The sequence below is a fragment of the Triticum dicoccoides genome, chromosome 7A (assembly GCF_002162155.2).
Source record: "Triticum dicoccoides isolate Atlit2015 ecotype Zavitan chromosome 7A, WEW_v2.0, whole genome shotgun sequence".
NCBI lineage: Eukaryota > Viridiplantae > Streptophyta > Magnoliopsida > Poales > Poaceae > Triticum > Triticum dicoccoides.
This window is the reverse complement of record NC_041392.1, coordinates 609,563,164-609,581,613: the sequence shown is the minus strand read 5'-3', so window position 1 is coordinate 609,581,613 and position 18,450 is coordinate 609,563,164. Positions and strand designations below refer to the sequence as shown.

Sequence of the window (18,450 nt, the reverse complement as noted above, 5' to 3'; positions counted from 1 at the left end):
TCAAAGCTGGTACTAAATAAAAATTATTGAGGTTTAAAACTAATCCCGTAGGTAAATGTAGAGGTAGCGTGCCGACGGCGATCACATCGACCTTGGAACCATTCCCGACGTGCATCGTCACCTCGTCCTTCGCCAGTCTCCGTTTATTCCGCAGCTCCTGTTTTGAGTTACAAATATGAGCAACCGCACCGGTATCAAATACCCAGGAGGTACTACGAGCATTGGTTAGGTACACATCAATAACATGTATATCACATATACCTTTGACATTGCCGGCCTTCTTATCCGCTAAGTACTTGGGGGAGTTCCGCTTCCAGTGACCGTTTCCCTTGCAATAAAAGAACTCAGTCTCAGGCTTGGGTCCATTCTTTGGCTTCTTCCCGGCAGCTTGCTTACCGGGCGCGGCAACTCCCTTGCCGTCCTTCTTGAAGTTCTTTTTACCCTTGCCTTTCTTGAACTTAGTGGTTTTATTCACCATCAACACTTGATGTTCCTTTTTGATTTCCACCTCTGCTGATTTCGGCATTGAATATACCTCAGGAATGGTCTTTTCCATCCCCTGCATATTGAAGTTCATCACAAAGCTCTTGTAGCTGGGTGGGAGTGACTAAAGGATTCTATCAACGACCGCATCATCCGGGAGATTAACTCCTAGTTGAGACAAGCGGTTGTGCAACCCAGGTATTTTGAGTATGTGCTCGCTGACGGAACTATTCTCCTCCATCTTACAACTGTAGAACTTGTCAGAGACTTCATATCTCTCGACCCGGGCATGAGCTTGGAAAACCATTTTCAGCTCTTGGAACATCTCATATGCTCTGTGTTGCTCAAAACGCTTTTGGAGCCCCGGTTCTAAGCTATAAAGCATGTCGCACTGAACCAGGGAGTAATCATCACTGCGCGTCTACCAGGCGTTCATAACATCTTGATCTGTTGGGAAAACAGGTGCTTCACCTAGCGGTGCATCAAGGACATATGCTTTCTTGGCAGCTATGAGGATAATCCTCAGGTTACGGACCCAGTCCATGTAGTTGCTATCATCATCTTTCAGCTTTGTTTTCTCTAGGAACGCATTGAAGTTGAGGGCAACATTAGCATGGGCCATTTGATCTACAAGACATATTGCAAAGTTTTTTAGACTATGTTCATGAAAATTAAGTTCATCTGATCAAATTATTTAATGAACTCCCACTCAGATAGACATCCCTCTAGTCATCTAAGTGATACATGATCCGAGTCAACTAGGCCGTGTCCGATCATCACGTGAGACGGACTGGTCATCATCAGTGAACATCTTCATGTTGATCGTATCTTCTATACGACTCATGTTTGACCTTTCGGTCTTCCGTGTTCTGAGGCCATGTCTGTACATGCTAGGCTCGTCAAGTCAACTTAAGTGTATTGCGTGTGTAAATCTGGCTTACACCCGTTGTATGCGAACGTTAGAACCTATCACACCCGATCATCATGTGGTGCTTCGGAACAACGGACCTTAGCAACGGTGCACAGTTAAGGGGAACACCATTCTTGATATTTTAATGAGGGATCATCTTATTTATGCTACCGTCATTCTAAGCAAATAAGATGTAAAAACATGATAAACATCACATGCAATCAAATAGTGACATGATATGGCCAATATCATTTTTCTCCTTTTGATCTTCATCTTCAGGGTGCCATGATCATCATCGTCACCGGCATGACACCATGACCTCCATCATCATGATCTGCATCATCGTGTCTTCATGAAGTTGTCTCGCCAACTATTACTTCTACTACTATGGCTAACGATTAGCGATAAAGTAAAGTAGTTACATGACGTTTATGTTGACACGCAGGTCATAAATAAATTAAGACAACTCCTATGGCTCATGCCGGTTGTCATACTCATCGACATGCAAGTCGTGATTCCTATTACAAGAACATGATCAATCTCATACATCACATATATCATTCATCACATCCTTTTGGCCATATCACATCACACGGCATATGCTGCAAAAACAAGTTAGACGTCCTCTAATTGTTGTTGCAAGGTTTTTTACGTGGCTGCTATAGTTTCTAGCAAGAATGTTTCTTACCTACGCCAAAACCACAATGTGATATGCCAATTTCTATTTACCCTTCATAAGGACCCTTTTCATCGAATCCGATCCGACTAAAGTGGGAGAGACAGACACCCGCTAGCCACCTTATGCAACTAGTGCATGTCAGTCGGTGGAACCAGTCTCACGTAAGCGTACGTGTAAGGTCAGTCCGGGCCGCTTCATCCCACGATGTCGCCGAATCAAGATAAGACTAGTAACGGCAAGTAAATTGACAAAATCGATGCCCACAACAACTTGTGTTCTACTCGTGCATAGAAACTACGCATAGACCTAGCTCATGATGCCACTGTTGGGGATCGTTGCAGAAATTAAAAAAATTCTATGCATCACAAAGATCAATCTATGGAGTAACTAGCAACGAGAGAGAGGGGAGTGCATCTTCATACCCTTGAAGATCGCGAGTCGGAAGCATTGCAAGAACGCGGTTGGAGGAGTCGTACACGTAGCGATTCAGATCGCGGCCGAATTCGATCTAAGCACCGAACAACGGTGCCTCCGCGTTCAACACACGTGCAGCCCAGTGACGTCTCCCGCGCCTTGATCCAGCAAGGAGGAGGGAGAGGTTGAGGAAGAAGGCTCCAAAAGCAGCACGACGACGTGGTGGTGATGGAGTGGCAGTTCTCCGGCAGGGCTTCGCCAAGCTCACGCGGAGGAGGAGAGGTGTTGGGGAGGGAAGGGGCTGCGCCTTGGATGTGGTGCTGCAGCCCTCCCCTCGCCCCTCTATTTATAGGGAGAAGGGGGAAGGGGGGCCGGCCCCTCTAGATGAGATCTAGAGGGGAGGCGGCAGCCAAGGGGGAGGGGGCTTGCCCCCCAAGCAAGGGTGGCGCCCCCCTTTAGGGTTCCCCCCAAACCCTAGGCGCATGGGCCCTAGGGTGGGATGGCGCCCAACCCACTAGGGGCTGGTTCCCTTCCACCTACAGCCCATAAGGCCCTCCGGGGCAGGTGGACCCTCCCGGTGGACCCCCGGAACCCCTCCGGTGGTCCCGATACAATATTGGCATACCCTAGAATATTTACGGTGACCGTATGATGACTTCCCATATATAAATCTTCACCTCCGGACTATTCCGGAACTCCTCGTGACGTCCGGGATCTCATCCGGGACTCCGAACAACATTCGGTAATCACATACAAATCTTCCTAATGACCCTAGCGTCATCAAATCTTAAGTGTGTAGACCCTACGGGTTCGGGAACCATGCGGACATGACCGAGACAACTCTCCGGCCAATAACCAACAGCGGGATCTGGATACCCATGTTGGCTCCCACATGTTCCACGATGATCTTATCGGATGAACCACGATGTCGAGGATTCAAGCAATCCTGTATACAATTCCCTTTGTCAATCGGTACGTTACTTGCCCGAGATTCGATCGTCGGTATCCCAATACCTCGTTCAATCTCGTTACCGGCAAGTCACTTTACTCGTTCCGCAACACATCACCCCGTGACCAACCCTTAGTCACATTGAGCTCATTACGATGATGTCTTACCGAGTGGGCCCAGAGATACCTCTCCGTCATACCGAGTGACAAATCCCAGTCTCGATTCGTGCCAACCCAACAGACACTTTCGGAGATACCCGTAGTGCACCTTTATAGCCACCCAGTTACGTTGTGACGTTTGGCACACCCAAAGTATTCCTATAGTATCCGGAAGTTGCACAATCTCATGGTCTAAGGAAAAGATACTTGACATTAGAAAAGCTTTAGCAGATGAACTACACGATCTTGCGCTATGCTTAGGATTGGGTCTTGTCCATCACATCATTCTCCTAATGACGTGATCCCGTTATCAATGACATCCAATGTCCATGGTCAGGAAACTGTAACCATCTATTGATCAACGAGCTAGTCAACTAGAGGCTCACTAGGGACATGTTGTGGTCTATGTATTCACACATGTATTACGATTTCCGGATAACACAATTATAGCATGAACAATAGACAATTATTATGAACAAGGAAATATAATAATAACCATTTTATTATTACCTCTAGGGCATATTTCCAACAGTGAGGTCAATGTCGTGGAACCAGCTGCAGACTCCCAAAAGCCACTCAAATGGTCCCGCACGCCTATCATCTTTGACGAGGAGGATCACCCTGACCGTACCGCTGCGGTCGGGTGTTTGTCGTTGTTGGTTTCCCCAACAATCCGCAACCTCAAAGTAACAAAGATGCTAGTTGATGGTGGGGGCGGGTTTGATCTCCCCTAAGGTGGTTAGCAAATTGCAGATCCCTGACGAGGGGCTCAAGGCTACGGGCACTTTTCAAGGAATCAACCCCGGCAGGAGCCGGCCCAAGGGGAAGATTACATTGCCTGATGTCCTTTCTTTAGATATTAGAATCATTGACCGGATCGTAAATTTGTGAATGACACCTTCATTTAATTTCTCCTAAAAACATGATGAACTTAGCATGTTCAAATTAAATCACCCATCAAAACTTAATATTGTAGAACGTTGACCCACTACAAGGAAAATCAATCACTGTATAAAAACCAATCATTAGGGTAATTGGAAAATTGTGGGAAGCATATCAAGCTTCTTTGGATATAACCTACAAGTCAAGAGATGTGAGTAAAAAAGGAGAACAGAGGTATAGGAGATTCTTATGAAATAAACCATGATTTATATGCAGAACAATGCAACGTAGAAATAATGAAATAAAACTGAATCAAGATTACATACGGATAAGTGGATATTAACTTGAGGCTTCTAAAGGAATGACTAACTGAACCCAAAAAGCCTAGTGTAAAGAAATCATTCGGGGAAAAATCCTCAAATAATTTTGACATGTAAATCGAAACCAACAAATAAAAAAACCATATTGATTCCAATACATCTTACAAGATGTAAAAACTTCAGTACCGATGAGCGTTTGAAAACCTAGGAAAAACAGAACTGTAACTGTGGATGAACGTTTTCCTCCAAATAGAGTGCAAATAAATCCTCATTGAAATTTTCTATGAATTAAAATCACGCGATGGAAATCAAACAAACTACACTTTTTTCATAAGGACTCAAATCCTCCCAAAAAGATCTTGTGAAATTGGATTAAACCAAAGAAGCCTGGTGAACAGACTGTATGTACCGCCAGAAATTGGATTATATCCCCTCTCACCCAACTTTATGTACCGTCCGACCCATTTTCTTTTAATGATTGGGTGTTGCTATTTGGTTTGGTAACATGATCATTGTTTCTCCCGGTGCGTGGACACATTTACTAAAGTTCAAATAAATGGTTATGGAAATTCTCTATGAATCCAAATCACACGATGAAAATCAAACAAACTACGCTTTTTTTCCAAGGACTCAAATCCTCCAAAAAAAACTTGTGTTGGATTGAATCAAAGAAGCCTGGCAATTGGTGCTCCTTTGTTCGAAGAACAAAAACCCTAGACTAGATAGAAGTATAGAACTGACACACGTACGGAATTATATAGTCATAATGCATCACAGAGGAAGATAATATGTACAAGTCTGGAAACCGATTAACGAATGGGTTTAATCAATGCCACAGAGCACTGGAAACATGTCCGAGCATCAGCAGCTCTCCCATATATCTCCTGGGGATTTCTCCCTAGGAAACTTTATTGCTTATACTTCACCAGTCTTATTATTACTACTAAAATAAAAGCAGTTCTTGAGTTGCTCCTCTTCTGGTGGGCCTAGAACGGCATGCCATAGTCGTCGCCCGCAAACTGGGGGCTCCAGACCCAGAACACGTTGTCGGCGACGCCGGATTGGTTCGCAAGATCGTACACCAGGGCATCTCCAGTGGCGGGTTCTTCAGCTATGGGTGTGTTGTTGACGACGTTCGCCGGGTTTGCCGGCTGAAGCGCCTGGTTCCAGGCTTCGTCTTCCTGGAGCAGTTCATCTGGCGCAATGCCGTCTACCAGGAGCAGATCCAATGGTACGAGGCCTTGCTGCTCCTGGCCCTGTCCTTCCATCTGGTTCATCCAGAATTTCTCCAACTCATCCCAATCCGAGTCACTGAAAGGCTCAGACTGCGCATTCTCTGCACTGGGGTGGTAGTTGTCCATACCGTCAAGCAGGGCTTCGCTCCCAAGGTCCATCAGATCACCAGCGCCCATGGCTGCAGCAGGCACCTCCTTCACTCCATGCGGAATAGCTGCAGCGTGCACCTCGTCCATGGCATCTTTCTGCGGAGTAACTGCGGCACGCACCTTCTCCATGGTATCTTTCTGCGGAGTAACTGCAGCATGCACGTTATCCATGCTGCCTTCGTGCATGTCATCGCTCTCCAGGCCGATGACAATCTTGCCTGCTGCTTCCGTACGACTGGTCTCCCCTCTCTCCAGGTTGATGAAAATATTGCATCCATATACATCAAGTGTTTTGCTCTTCACAGGCAGCACCTCACATTTATTTGCCGGGCTCCCATTATAGTACTGCAGGCTCTCCTCGTACCGGTCCCAAATGGACTTGGTACCATGTATCAGAACAGAAGGTGGGCCTGCATTAATCTGGGAAACTTCTGCTCTGGCCGAGCTCTCCCCCACTTGTCCCCACGGCTTTCCGGGGTATTTGTACCACATAGCAGAGGCAGCTGAACTTCCCTCCACATGTGGCCACACGATCCCAGGGTACTTGTCCCAGATAGAAGAGGCAACCCCATGTGTGAACTGCGTCTGGGTTGTTGCCAGATAATTATTGGGTTTAGCACTGGCTAACTTGTATGACGATGAAATCATCTCAGATAATTCTTTCATGCTGGCATAATGTTGATAACCTTGAGATAACCTCTGCGCCCGCAGCCGGTGTTTCTACATCAAAATACAGAACAGAACAGTCAAGACAGGGATCACACATCACAATATAGAAAGTGAGAGAATGCAGAAATTTTAGCGCTTTGTCATAACAACGCTGAAATAGATGAACTTGAAACTTGTAGAGTATGCACGCTTTTCTCTCTCAAACACAAGCCCAGACGTGTTTCACTTTGTGTTAGAAGGAGAGTGCCAAGAAAGCACGAAGAATACAAACAAACACTAGCAACAAGGACAAAAAGAAGCCAAAACCCTATTGCTAGCATCAGCTGACCAAAGTCACGTCAATAAGGCCCCAATTTAACAGAATAAAGGAGAAAATACCAATAAAGTAGTACATTACTCACAAAATTCCAATTAACATGATAACAATTATTAATCCATCGATTTGGTAAACTGGGTTATAATAATGCTTTGGATAGTCTGATTATTTACGAATTACGACAACTTGCTAACATGCAAAAAGTTTTTTTTTCAATTGTGATTGGTTCTGTAACAAAATCTACTCCTGAAGCTGCATGGTTTGGAAATTTGTAATCTGATCTAGAGCACCATACAAAACTTAAACTCCATGGCATGCAGAGACAGAGTACTCACTACTAAGTACTGACGCAAGTATAAGACATCCATGTACATGTGTTTCTTCTGGAAAATAAAGAAATAACAAAGGGGACACAGTAGAGTATCGCGGTGGAAACATTCTTTCCTTCCAAGTTCATCATGTTAAAATGTGATCTTGACCCTTGTATTTAGCATGTGAGCTTGCCCGTAACTGTGTGAGCTTTTACTGGGGTGTGAATTAAAAGGTCAAAAATTAAATAAAGTTATCTTCCCATTTGTTTCTTCAACAGCGTGCACATAGTTCTTTAAAATTTTGTGAACTCAGACACTGTTGCCACAGAAAATTACCCAATTGATTGAACACTGCAGAACCTATATTTACACAAAATAAATAGCAGAGGGGAATGTTTTATTTTTCACACTAAGATCAAACCAATCATAAAAAATTGATTATCATGTTGTTGTTGCTATTCCAGTAGGTGTTTCTTTCTCTTTTACCTTTTTCCCTTTCACCCAATCACTGTATGTTAATGAGCACATGAGTTGATAAAAGGACTCATCTGCACGTAACATCAATTTCTTTGGTCAGTCAGCATCCATGCCAGCCTCCCTGTGTTAGTTACCGTGTCCCTCAAAATCTTGCCAAATCAGAAATCCGAATCCGAGCCAGATTCGGAGACCATGACTTTGTCCGAGCAGCACTAGCTGCTGGTACTTAACGTGCCAGGGTACAAAATGGTGACAAAGATGATGTCCAAGTGGTGGCATACAGCTGCAACTTCGGGAATCGTGTAATGATGACCACCGTGAGCAGATCTCTTGCAATTAGCTGGTTCTACTAGATTAGTTTAGGCAAAGCCGCAACCATTCTGTTGGTTAATCAATATATGTGTATAGAAATGGCAAGTACGTCGTAGGTGCCATCTTAAACAGATATTCATGCATGGGAGATCAGGTTGGCAATGGCAATCAATGTCAGCTGTAGTGGTGGGAACCAATGACTGGACAGAACTAAGGCCATGTCATCGAACTTCAAGGCTATAGCAGAATGACAATATCATCTTAATTAGTGGCAAAAACAAAAAGTTCCGTTCAGGAAAGTGCATAGGACGAAAGAAAAATATAAGGCTCAAATGCCAAATGTTCAATCAGTTTAAACTAACTAGCATATGCAAATGCATAGGGCTTCTACTACTTATGATCGTCTATTAAACAAACAAAAATTAAGAAAAGCGTACATGCTGCATATTGATGTACTGGCAATACCACAGTTGCAGATAAACTAAATCCATCACCCACCTGGAGATGGCTTGCGACATGCTGTCTGGTCAAATTCAAATCCTTGGCATTCATGTACTGGTGAATTTTTCCAGCCGTGGCAGCTGTCAGCCAAAAAGAAAACACACACTCAAAGGTAATGTTTTTTTAGCTTCTAAACATAATAAATGACTGATTTATGCCAAGTGCAGATAGCCTTACACGCCCCAAGCACTTCAACAGCCTGCAAGAACTTTTCATGGAGCTCACTGCTCCACGTGAACCGACCCAGATTATCGGAATAGACATTTGCGTCCAACGCATCTTGTTCTTCATCCTCAGTTTCAGACTTGTGATTTTTAATAGACCTGTGTTGCAGTGCTCTCATCCTCAGAACATTGATGGTTTCAGTATCCAACGGCTTAACCACATTGAAGCATGTTCCAAGGGTCATGCGTGCAGAGACTGCCTCATCATAGGCACACATAGCTGCAGCCAAGAAAAAACACTCCTAGATTTATGAGTTTGGGATGGAAGAAAAATTTCTTAAAACAATACAGCTCTCAATACAAATGCTTACTGATGAGAGGCACTTCAAGTTCATTCAGGATGTGGTAAAACAGCACCAAGGTGCCCAACTCTGTATTGCCAGGATGAACTTCCGCTACTATCAAATCAAGCTCCTTATCTTTAGCAACCCCCCTTTTAAGGGAATCTAGGGCCTCTTCCGGTGTATGGAAAGGAAGAACTACAAAACAAACTTTGGAGAGTAAACACCATGTTATCATGTCCAAATATAGTTATATTAATATCCCAACCTGCACGTACTATTGCAACAAGTGAGTATCTTCTAAGGACTAATATAGCTACTTGGTATGTGATTTTTCTCATTTGACCACATAATCCAACACTTTCTGCAATCTAATACTAGCACTTGGAAGGGCGGCCCAGTAACTAGCAGCTAGCTATATCCCATTACGAACTACATATGCTGCCTCTGTTTAAACTGTGAAGTTCACACAATATATTACACACACATATGCTATATAATCTAATGTCCTTTGGAAGGGTGACGCACTAACACTATATCCTATATGGAACTGCATCTGTTTCCTTTCTGTTTAAAAATGTCATATATGTACGGAAATGCTCCGTGTATATGATGGTTGTACAATCTATACATGATACCAACGTTTACGAGTCGACGAGTCGATGAGTCGTTCGAAGGTTGAGACTCATAGCCTAATCGTGACTAGTCTAGACTACTGCTGGACTAGTCGACATGGTACTGTAGTTCACAACTTGCAGTAATCAATTACTAAAACCTAGTATTAATATGTAATATATACTATAGAAAGTGCATTGGAGCGTCAATTTGTCCTGCAGATTAGTCCAGTAAGCATATTTCCATGTTGGATCCTTGCTCCTAGTTGGCTTCTTGCAGGATCCTTCGATGGATCATATTGCTCATTGGTCTGAGCTGCAGCTGCTGAATACAGTACTTGAGATATTTCCCGCATAGGCATTGCACTTTAGACCTAAGGATCTTGAAACTGAAGCAAACAAAACGAAATAAAGAAGAGGGCAGGGGGTAAAAATCGAATCAAAGAAGGGAAGAAGAGAAGGGAGAAATTACTTTGCTAGTATGCTTGCTTGCTTACTGCAACCTGAGGGACGAGCGGATCCAGTAGCCAGAAGGTAGCAGAGGGAGACCGTAGGGCAGATCTAGGGAGAGCAGAAGCAATGGAGGGAAAGGGCCAGAGGAGAGGAGTGCAGATCCATGAAGAGCATAAGCAATGGAGGAAAGGGGCAGGGTGGCTGGCTCACTTATCCCCTCCCAATCCCTAAAAAATAAAAAAATTGGGTCGAACGACTCAAGGTGCACGACTAGTCTAGACTAGTCTACGACTAGTCCTTCGACTCCTCGACTCGGCGAACTAGTCTACACGAGATTTCTAGTCGACACCCAGAATGCGACTCGACTAGTCCCTCGACTCGTAATCAATGCATGATACCGAGGACAGGTTCACTGCCATGTGGGGCCATAGCTCACCAAACTTCACGTCATGAGAAGCGTTCTATATCCACACACGCAAGCCATCCAACCGTTAATTGGTGGTCCAGATCATGATGGATAGGACCTATAAATATTACCACCGGACGACCGTACACCCAAACTTCACGCCAAGCAGTTGTACAACCAAAATTCCCGCCAAACAGCCGTACACCCAAACTTCCAGCCAAACAGCGTACACCCAAACTTTCCACCAAACAGCAGAAATATGAAATATCTGAAATTCGATCAGATGTGCCTGTGTGGATAGAAGACACCAACAGGCATCAAATTGTGCCTTTTATAGTAGCCCCATGAATATGCAAAATCTTGTACCTACTATCTTTCATTCTCCCTCGAAACACAACTTCCTTTTTGGACAGGAAAGGGAAATTTTGAAATGGAGATGCTTGGGAATTGAAGTGCGCACCTTTGAAGTTGAATCTAGCAAGCATATTGGAGATGGTCCACAGGGAAACCGGATCCTGATCAAGAACTAAAACTGAAAGATTTTCCATCAGGTCAGTGAGACCCTAAGGGGAAGAAACGAAGGCTACCAATGTTTTTTGACGCTGAAAGGCTACCAATGTTTGTGATGGATCTAACCATATATGGATCTAATACCTTCTTTTGGCGTGAGACCTTCACCAAAGCCAAAAGATACACACTATATAGCAGACGATGTCAGAAAAGGACAAGAACTTAAGGAGTATAGTCCATATAATTTTTTATTCAAAAAGTGACCTGTATTTGGACAGGGAGGTTGAACAAGATATACTTACTTGAGAAATAAAAGTTAACATCATCATTATTTTGTCCTCTTGTGCTTCTTCAGTTTCCAATGTAAAGAACATGCAAGACCATGTACAATGCAAGCCGGTGCTTATCTGTAGAGAGCAGATGCTTAATTAGGTACCCCTGTCACAGACATAAGCACTGGTGCTTAAGAAAAACACGGTCTATTTTACTAAGCACCTCTCTAAGATTGTACATGGTCTAAGAAGGTTATCTGTTCTCTATCACCACGCTTGCTTTTGGCACATCCTTTGATGTGACCCAAACTGCATTTTGAACAGTCAATGCAGAAACAAGTTCAAAAAAGACAAACAGATTGAACAGATGCATGAAAACCTAATTGTTCTATTTATTTCTCTTCTGTTTCGAATTCTGTTTAGGAATCATACATGCTCTTCCTAGCTCTAGCCCACAGTAATATTTTTTTTCTTCATTCAGTACCTAGTGTTAATATGAAAGAAACAAAGCAAGCAGGCCATTCACCTATTAATTAGCAAACATATCAATACTTCAGTTGTAACCATTAGAACTTCCAAGTCCTAAAGGGTCTCAAGTCTCAACTTTCAAATGTCAAAACAAACCAAATGGTGATGTGCTGCTTTAAGATGATTCCTCAGGAAAAAGTCTGGAGAGTAAATAAGGTAATTTCTTGGCCAGCTTCATTACTTATAACATGCAACAGTTTCACTGATTTATAGCATATGCTGTCATGCATACCAAGAATTCTACAAGGAGTCTTCCTGTGCAGAGGTGTCATGACGATATATCACATAATCAATGGGTTAATTCATGCCCGTGAATTTGATCTTGTGGTGGTACATGGCGCGTGGCAGGCAATGTTGCGAGCACGCAATCCTACATGATGTATGCATGAGCACTAATTGCACCGATGTACAAGATAACTTCACAAAAGACAAAAACCAGTAGTTGTAGCCGTGATTGCATGCTATCTTAATGCCGCAATAGACACTCACCCTAGCCCCAATTGCATCACCACATCTGCTCTTTTCAGGCATCAAACCTACATATCTATCCACACGATAATGTACCAACAAAAATAATGAGATGAGCGGATGATTTCTACGAAGAAAAAAAAGGGTATATAACTGATTCCTTAACAAGGAAGATATGCGAATGATGGTAAACATTGATACAGCCTCTAAGCTGGATGGACAAACTGAGGAAGAAACAACCAGGGCCAAGCCTAAAATCAATAAAAACTTCTAAAAGAGAAAGTATCCACGCTATGGGCGACCGCCCTGGGTTCCAATGCTTGTCGCCACCCCTATCCCAAAAGATATATGACATGGCCCGTGCCCAGTGTGGTGCATATATGTTTCTTGAAGGAACTGATTACGCATATAATTATTTTTGAAGGAACTGATTGCCCATCTCGAACACTCCAGGAAGAGATCCCAGACCAAATGCCCTTCAAATCGAAACCTGGAAGCAAGCTTTTTCTTCAGATAATCGAATCGGGATCCACATACTGCTAAGCAACAATCGAAGTAGGCGCGACACAGATGCTTTAACCAAAACTAAATCGAAGTAGGCAGACGCTTCGGAATGGTGCGCACATACTGGGGGAGGGAACGACAGGGTCGAGGGCAGCGGCGCCGCCGGCGAGCGCGAGGCGTAGGAGGAGGAGTCGCGCCTCCCGACCGGGCGACGTCGGGATCCCTCGTCTCTCTCGCCGGCGGTCGCCGCCTCGCCATGCGCCGCCTCGCGAGTAGTACGGTCGTGGCACACGGGGATTCAGACGGAAACGGATGGGCCTGGCTGCTCATGGGCTCAAAATGCTTTAGCAGAGTGGGCCCTGACATGGCCATATGAGCTGGCCCGGCCATAAAAGGGCCTTGTACGAGGAACCTCCTATTACCACCCCTCGAACGAAAAAAAAAACGAGGGAGCTCCTATTTGACGCGACCCGACGGACGCAGAGACACACGACTAAGGCATGCAGAGTAGCTAAACCAGTCGACCTAAGAAGCGTTCACGTTAGAGGGACTATGGTATCCCCAGCCCATCAGCGTTCAATTTCTGGTGCTCGCATTTACTTTTGGATTTATTTCAGGATTTCCGGCGATGCACATTCAGTGGGAGAGACGTTTTCGTCGACGACGGGGTGCCTACGGTGACTTTGTAAATTTCAAGATGATATGCCGGCTCGGTCTTTCGGATGTGCTCATAGGGGTAGGGTGTGTGTAGTGGCAACGGATCTGACAGTAGATGTAGGGGGTATGTAGGAAAGGGCATAGTCTAGCTACGGCGAGATTGTATACTCGGATTTACGAGTTCAGGCCCCTCTCAGAGGAGGTAATAGTCCTACTTCTCGGTGCTATGGGAGCTTTGTTTGTTTTGACTGTTGAGTTATAGGGGGGGCGAACCCTTGTGCAGGAGAAGAGGGGTGGATTATATAAAGTATGCTGGCCCCTCGTAGCCATCAATAACGCAAGGGTTCAATGAGAGAGTAAAGATGAGAACGTTACTGGTAATGCCCGTAATTAATGATCTCTATAGCGACAGATTGATTGCCTGACCGTTGACATCTTGGGGTGGCTCTAAGTCTTCTGTTCTTCAAGTGAAACCATGTGATCCAAGTGAATAACGATGGTCAAGTGAGGGTGGAGTAACCGAGTGGATCTTCTGTCAAGTGACTTGCACACTGCGGCCATTCCAGTCGGTATCCCCTTTCTAACTTTGCAGGTCTTGAATTCTTTGCATAGTGTTCTTGGCCCCCGAATGGATCAAGGTTTGAGTGAAAAGGGATTGGAGCTAATTTTGACCAGACTCAATGCCCCGGAGACATTCTTCGGAAGTCTGAAGGTATATGAGCTGCCGAACCCTTCATCAATTGCCTTGATCGATTCTGTTGTGTTGAATGTCCGAATGAGATAAGTTGCGAGACGTCGAGCGTTGGATCTGACCCAAATGAACATGGATGTCTCTGGTGTGACCGATTGTTTCGTCGGATCCCGAATTTCGCGGGATTCAAAAATTTGGAGAAGCGTGCGGGCCGGCCGCAGCGCGGTAAATGGGGACGGACTCCTTGATTTTTGCTCCCCCTTTATCGCCACGTATCAGGCAGGCGTCAGTTGCGGGATGCACTGGAATCGCGTTGTCCCACCAGTCAACCATTCGGGCGTGAGGGGATAAAGAGCGATGCAGCCGAGGGAGGTAACAGTATCCTCCACTTTTCCCCTCCATCCCGTTCCTCTACCTCTTCCGCCCCTGCGCCGTGTCGCCCCGCTCGGCTCTGACGACCACCGCGGAGATGGCGAAGGACAAGACGGCAAAGCTGGAGCGCGCTAAGAAGGTGGACAAGGGGAAGAAGGCGTCAAGCTCCCGGCCCACTCTGCCGCCGGGCTGGATCCAGGGTGACTGGTTGCCCTCGACGATCACGGCGGAGGACCTCGAGGGGCTCACCACCGGCGGCCTGCTGGCCCCTGGTTCTTGGAGGCTGTCGGAGGGGGAGATCGAGCCGGCCCCGCGCACAGAAGAGCAGGTCCTCCTCCTCACCCATATGGTGAGGAGAGAGGTTTTTCTTTACCTCCTCATCTGTTTTTCCGTGGTTTTCTGGACTTTTTCGATGCGCAAATCGGCCACCTCCCTCCAAATGCCATATCATTCCTAGTTGCCTTCGTTTCAATGTGTGAGAATTTCTTGGGTTGTTGCCCCCACTGGGGATTGTTCAAACACATGTTCACGTGCAGCTCATAGTCGGTTAAGAAAGTGAATCCGTGTGACGCGAGGACCCACGTGATCCAGCTGTGTGGGGGCTTAGGTGTTCAGATGAGAGGTAGAAGCGCCTTCCCTTCCATGACCTTTCCCGAGTCGGTTAGGGGTTGGCAGTCGACCTGGTTTTATTGCAATGACATTCCGACCCCTGGCTATGCATGGATTGTGAAAGAATGGTGGAAATGAAATAAACTTTACTTTCTGCTTGGGAACCGTCTATAATTTGTCTAGCATGGAAGATATTGGGAATTCTCGGTTGTTTTCGTTTATAGGAAAAGCATGCCTATCTCAAAAACAATTTTATCTCTATTTTAAACTTTAGGCTCTGGCACCTATGCAAATCTCTGCTTCCCTCTGTGAAGGGCCTATCTATTTACTTTTATGCAATTTTTATTTTTATTTGAGTCCCCGTCTTCTCTTATAAAGCACCAACTAGGAACACTATTGTCATACTTGTGCATTGGTTGTAGCTAATGTTGAGTGTGTTTCATGAATGGATCAATGACTGGGCATAATGGGCTAGAGATAACTTTCTTTAGTGTTGATATTTTGAAAGACATGGTTGCTTGTTGGTATACTTGAGTAGTGATGCTTTCATGTCAAATTATAGACTATAGCTTTGAATCAATCAAATCTAAATATCCATGTTGCAAAAGAAAATATTATATAATGAATGTGATAGGTAGCATTCCACATCAAAAAAATCTTCTTTTACCATTTACCTACTCGAGGACGAGCAGGAATTAAGCTTGGGGATGCTTGATATGTCTCCAACGTATCTAAATTTTTTTATTGTTCCATGCTATTACAGTATCAATCTTGGATGTTTTATATGTCATTATATGCAATTATATATCATTTTTTGGGACTAACCTATTAACTTAGTGCCCAGTGCCAACTGCTGTTTTTTGCATGTTTTTGGCTTTTCAGAAAATCAATATCAAACGAAGTCCAAACAGAGAAAAAACTTTGGATTATTTTTTTCTAAACCAAAAGAGACCCTAGAAGGTTCATGAGAAGGCTAGAAGAGCCACGAGAGAGTGACAAGCCCTAGGGGCACCCCACCCAGGCTTGTGGGCCCCTCATGGCACATCAAACCCTAATTCCACCTCTATAAATATTCAAATATTCCCCTGACAATAGAGAGACACCGAAAATACTTTTTCTGTCGTAGCAAGTTCCAGAACCACGAGATCCCATCTGGAGGCCTTCTCCGGTACCCTGCTGGAGAGGGAATCGATCATGGAGGGGCTCTACATCAACCTTGCTGCCCTTCTGATGATGCATGAGTAGTTTACCACAGACCTACGGGTCCATAGTTAGTAGCTAGATGACTTCTTCTCTCTATTTGATGTTCAATACAATGTTCTCCTTGATGTTCTTGGAGATCTACCCAATGTAATGACTTTTTGTGTTGTGTTTGTTGGGATCCGATGAATTGTGAGTTTATGGTAAATCTATCCAGGAATATTATTTGAGTTTTCTCTGCACTATTTTTATGCATGATTATTATAGCTTCGTATTTCTTCCTTGATCTATTGATTTGGTTTGCCCAACTAGATTGATTTATCTTGCCATGGGAAGATGTGCTTAGTAATGGATTCGATCTTACAGTGCTCAATCCCAGTGACAGAAGGGGACATGACACGTATGTATCGTTGCTATTAATGGTAAAAAGATGGGGTTTATTCATATGTGAGTTTATCTTGTCTACATCATGTCATATTTCTTAAGGCGTTACTCCAATTTTTCATGAACTTAATTAAGGAAATATGCCCTAGAGGCAATAATAAAATCGTTATTTATATTTCCTTATATCATGATAAATGTTTATTATTCATGCTAGAATTGTATTAACCGGAAACTTAGTACATGTGTGAATACATAGACAAACAGAGTGTCACTAGTATGCCTCTACTTGACTAGCTCGTTAATCAAAAATGGTTAAGTTTCCTAACCATAGACATGAGTTGTCATTTGATAAACGGGATCACTTCATTAGAGAATGATGTGATTGACATGACCCATCCGTTAGCTTAGCACTATGATCGTTTAGTTTATTGCTATTGCTTTCTCCATAATTTATACATGTTCCTATGACTATGAGATTATGCAACTCCCGAATACCAGAGGAACACTTAGTGTGCTATCAAACGTCACAACGTAACTGGGTGATTATAAAGATGCTCTATAGGTGTCTCCTATGGTGTTTGTTGAGTTGGTATAGATCGAGATTAGGATTTGTCACTCCGATTGTCGGAGAGGTATCTCTGGGCCCTCTCGGTAATGCACATCACTATAAGCCTTGCAAGCAATGTGATTAATGAGTTAGTTGCGGGATGTTGCATTATGGAACGAGTAAAGAGACTTGCCGGTAATGAGATTAAACTAGGTATGATGATACCGACAGTCGAATCTCGGGCAAGTAACATACCAATGACAAAGGGAACAACGTATATTGTTATGCGGTTTGACCAATAAAGATCTTCGTAGAATATGTAGGAAGCAATATGAACATCCAGGTTCCGCTATTGGTTATTGACCAGAGATGAGTCTCGGTCATGTCTACATAGTTCTCGAACCCGTAGGGTCTGCACGCTTAACGTTCGATGACGATATGTATTGTGAGTTATGTGATTTGATGTACCGAAGGTTGTTCGGAGTCCCGGGTGTGATCACGGACATGACGAGGAGTCTCGAAATGGTCAAGACATGAAGATTGATATATTAGAAGGTTATGTTTGGACACCGGAAAGGTTTCAGATTAGTTCGTGCATTTTCCGGAGACCGGGGGGTTACCGGAACCCCCTGGGGCTTAATGAGCCTACATGGGCTTTAGTGGAAGAGAGGAGGAGGCGGCCAAGAGGTTGGGCGTGCCCCCTAAGCCAATCCGAATTGGGAGGGGGTCGACCCCCCTTTCCTTTCTCTCCCTCTTCCCTTCCTCCCCCTCCTAGTTGGACTAGGAAAGGGGGGAACCTACTCCTAGTAGGAGTAGGATTCCCCCTTGGGGCGCGCCATAGGAGGCCGGCCGCCCCCCTCCTCCACTCCTTTATATACGGGGGAGGGGGACACCCCATAGACACAAAAGTTGATCTCTTAGCCGTGTGCGATGCCCCCCTCCACAGATTTCCACCCCGGTCATA

The 18,450-nt window shown here is 44.5% G+C and overlaps 1 protein-coding gene across 1 annotated transcript; it reads right to left on the bottom strand.

Annotated features, from left to right (window-relative positions):
• Window positions 1-5,584: 5,584 nt before the first annotated feature.
• Window positions 5,585-13,281, bottom strand: LOC119330352. The gene is made up of 9 exons (XM_037603460.1): window positions 13,151-13,281; window positions 11,750-13,012; window positions 11,557-11,661; window positions 11,399-11,441; window positions 11,205-11,276; window positions 9,302-9,469; window positions 8,944-9,210; window positions 8,764-8,846; window positions 5,585-6,900 (listed from the first exon to the last, which is right to left on the bottom strand). Exons 2-9 carry the CDS (start codon window positions 11,765-11,767, stop codon window positions 5,782-5,784), a joined length of 1,875 nt encoding a protein of 624 aa, XP_037459357.1. The 5' UTR covers window positions 11,768-13,012; window positions 13,151-13,281; the 3' UTR covers window positions 5,585-5,781.
• Window positions 13,282-18,450: the final 5,169 nt, after the last annotated feature.

Coding starts and splice junctions, on each gene's coding strand:
- LOC119330352 (XM_037603460.1), bottom strand. Junction 9,470..11,204: donor TGCTAGATTCAACTTCAAAG/GTGCGCACTTCA, acceptor TTTGTTTTGTAG/TTCTTCCTTTCCATACACCG. Junction 6,901..8,763: donor ATGTCGCAAGCCATCTCCAG/GTGGGTGATGGA, acceptor ATTTTGATGTAG/AAACACCGGCTGCGGGCGCA.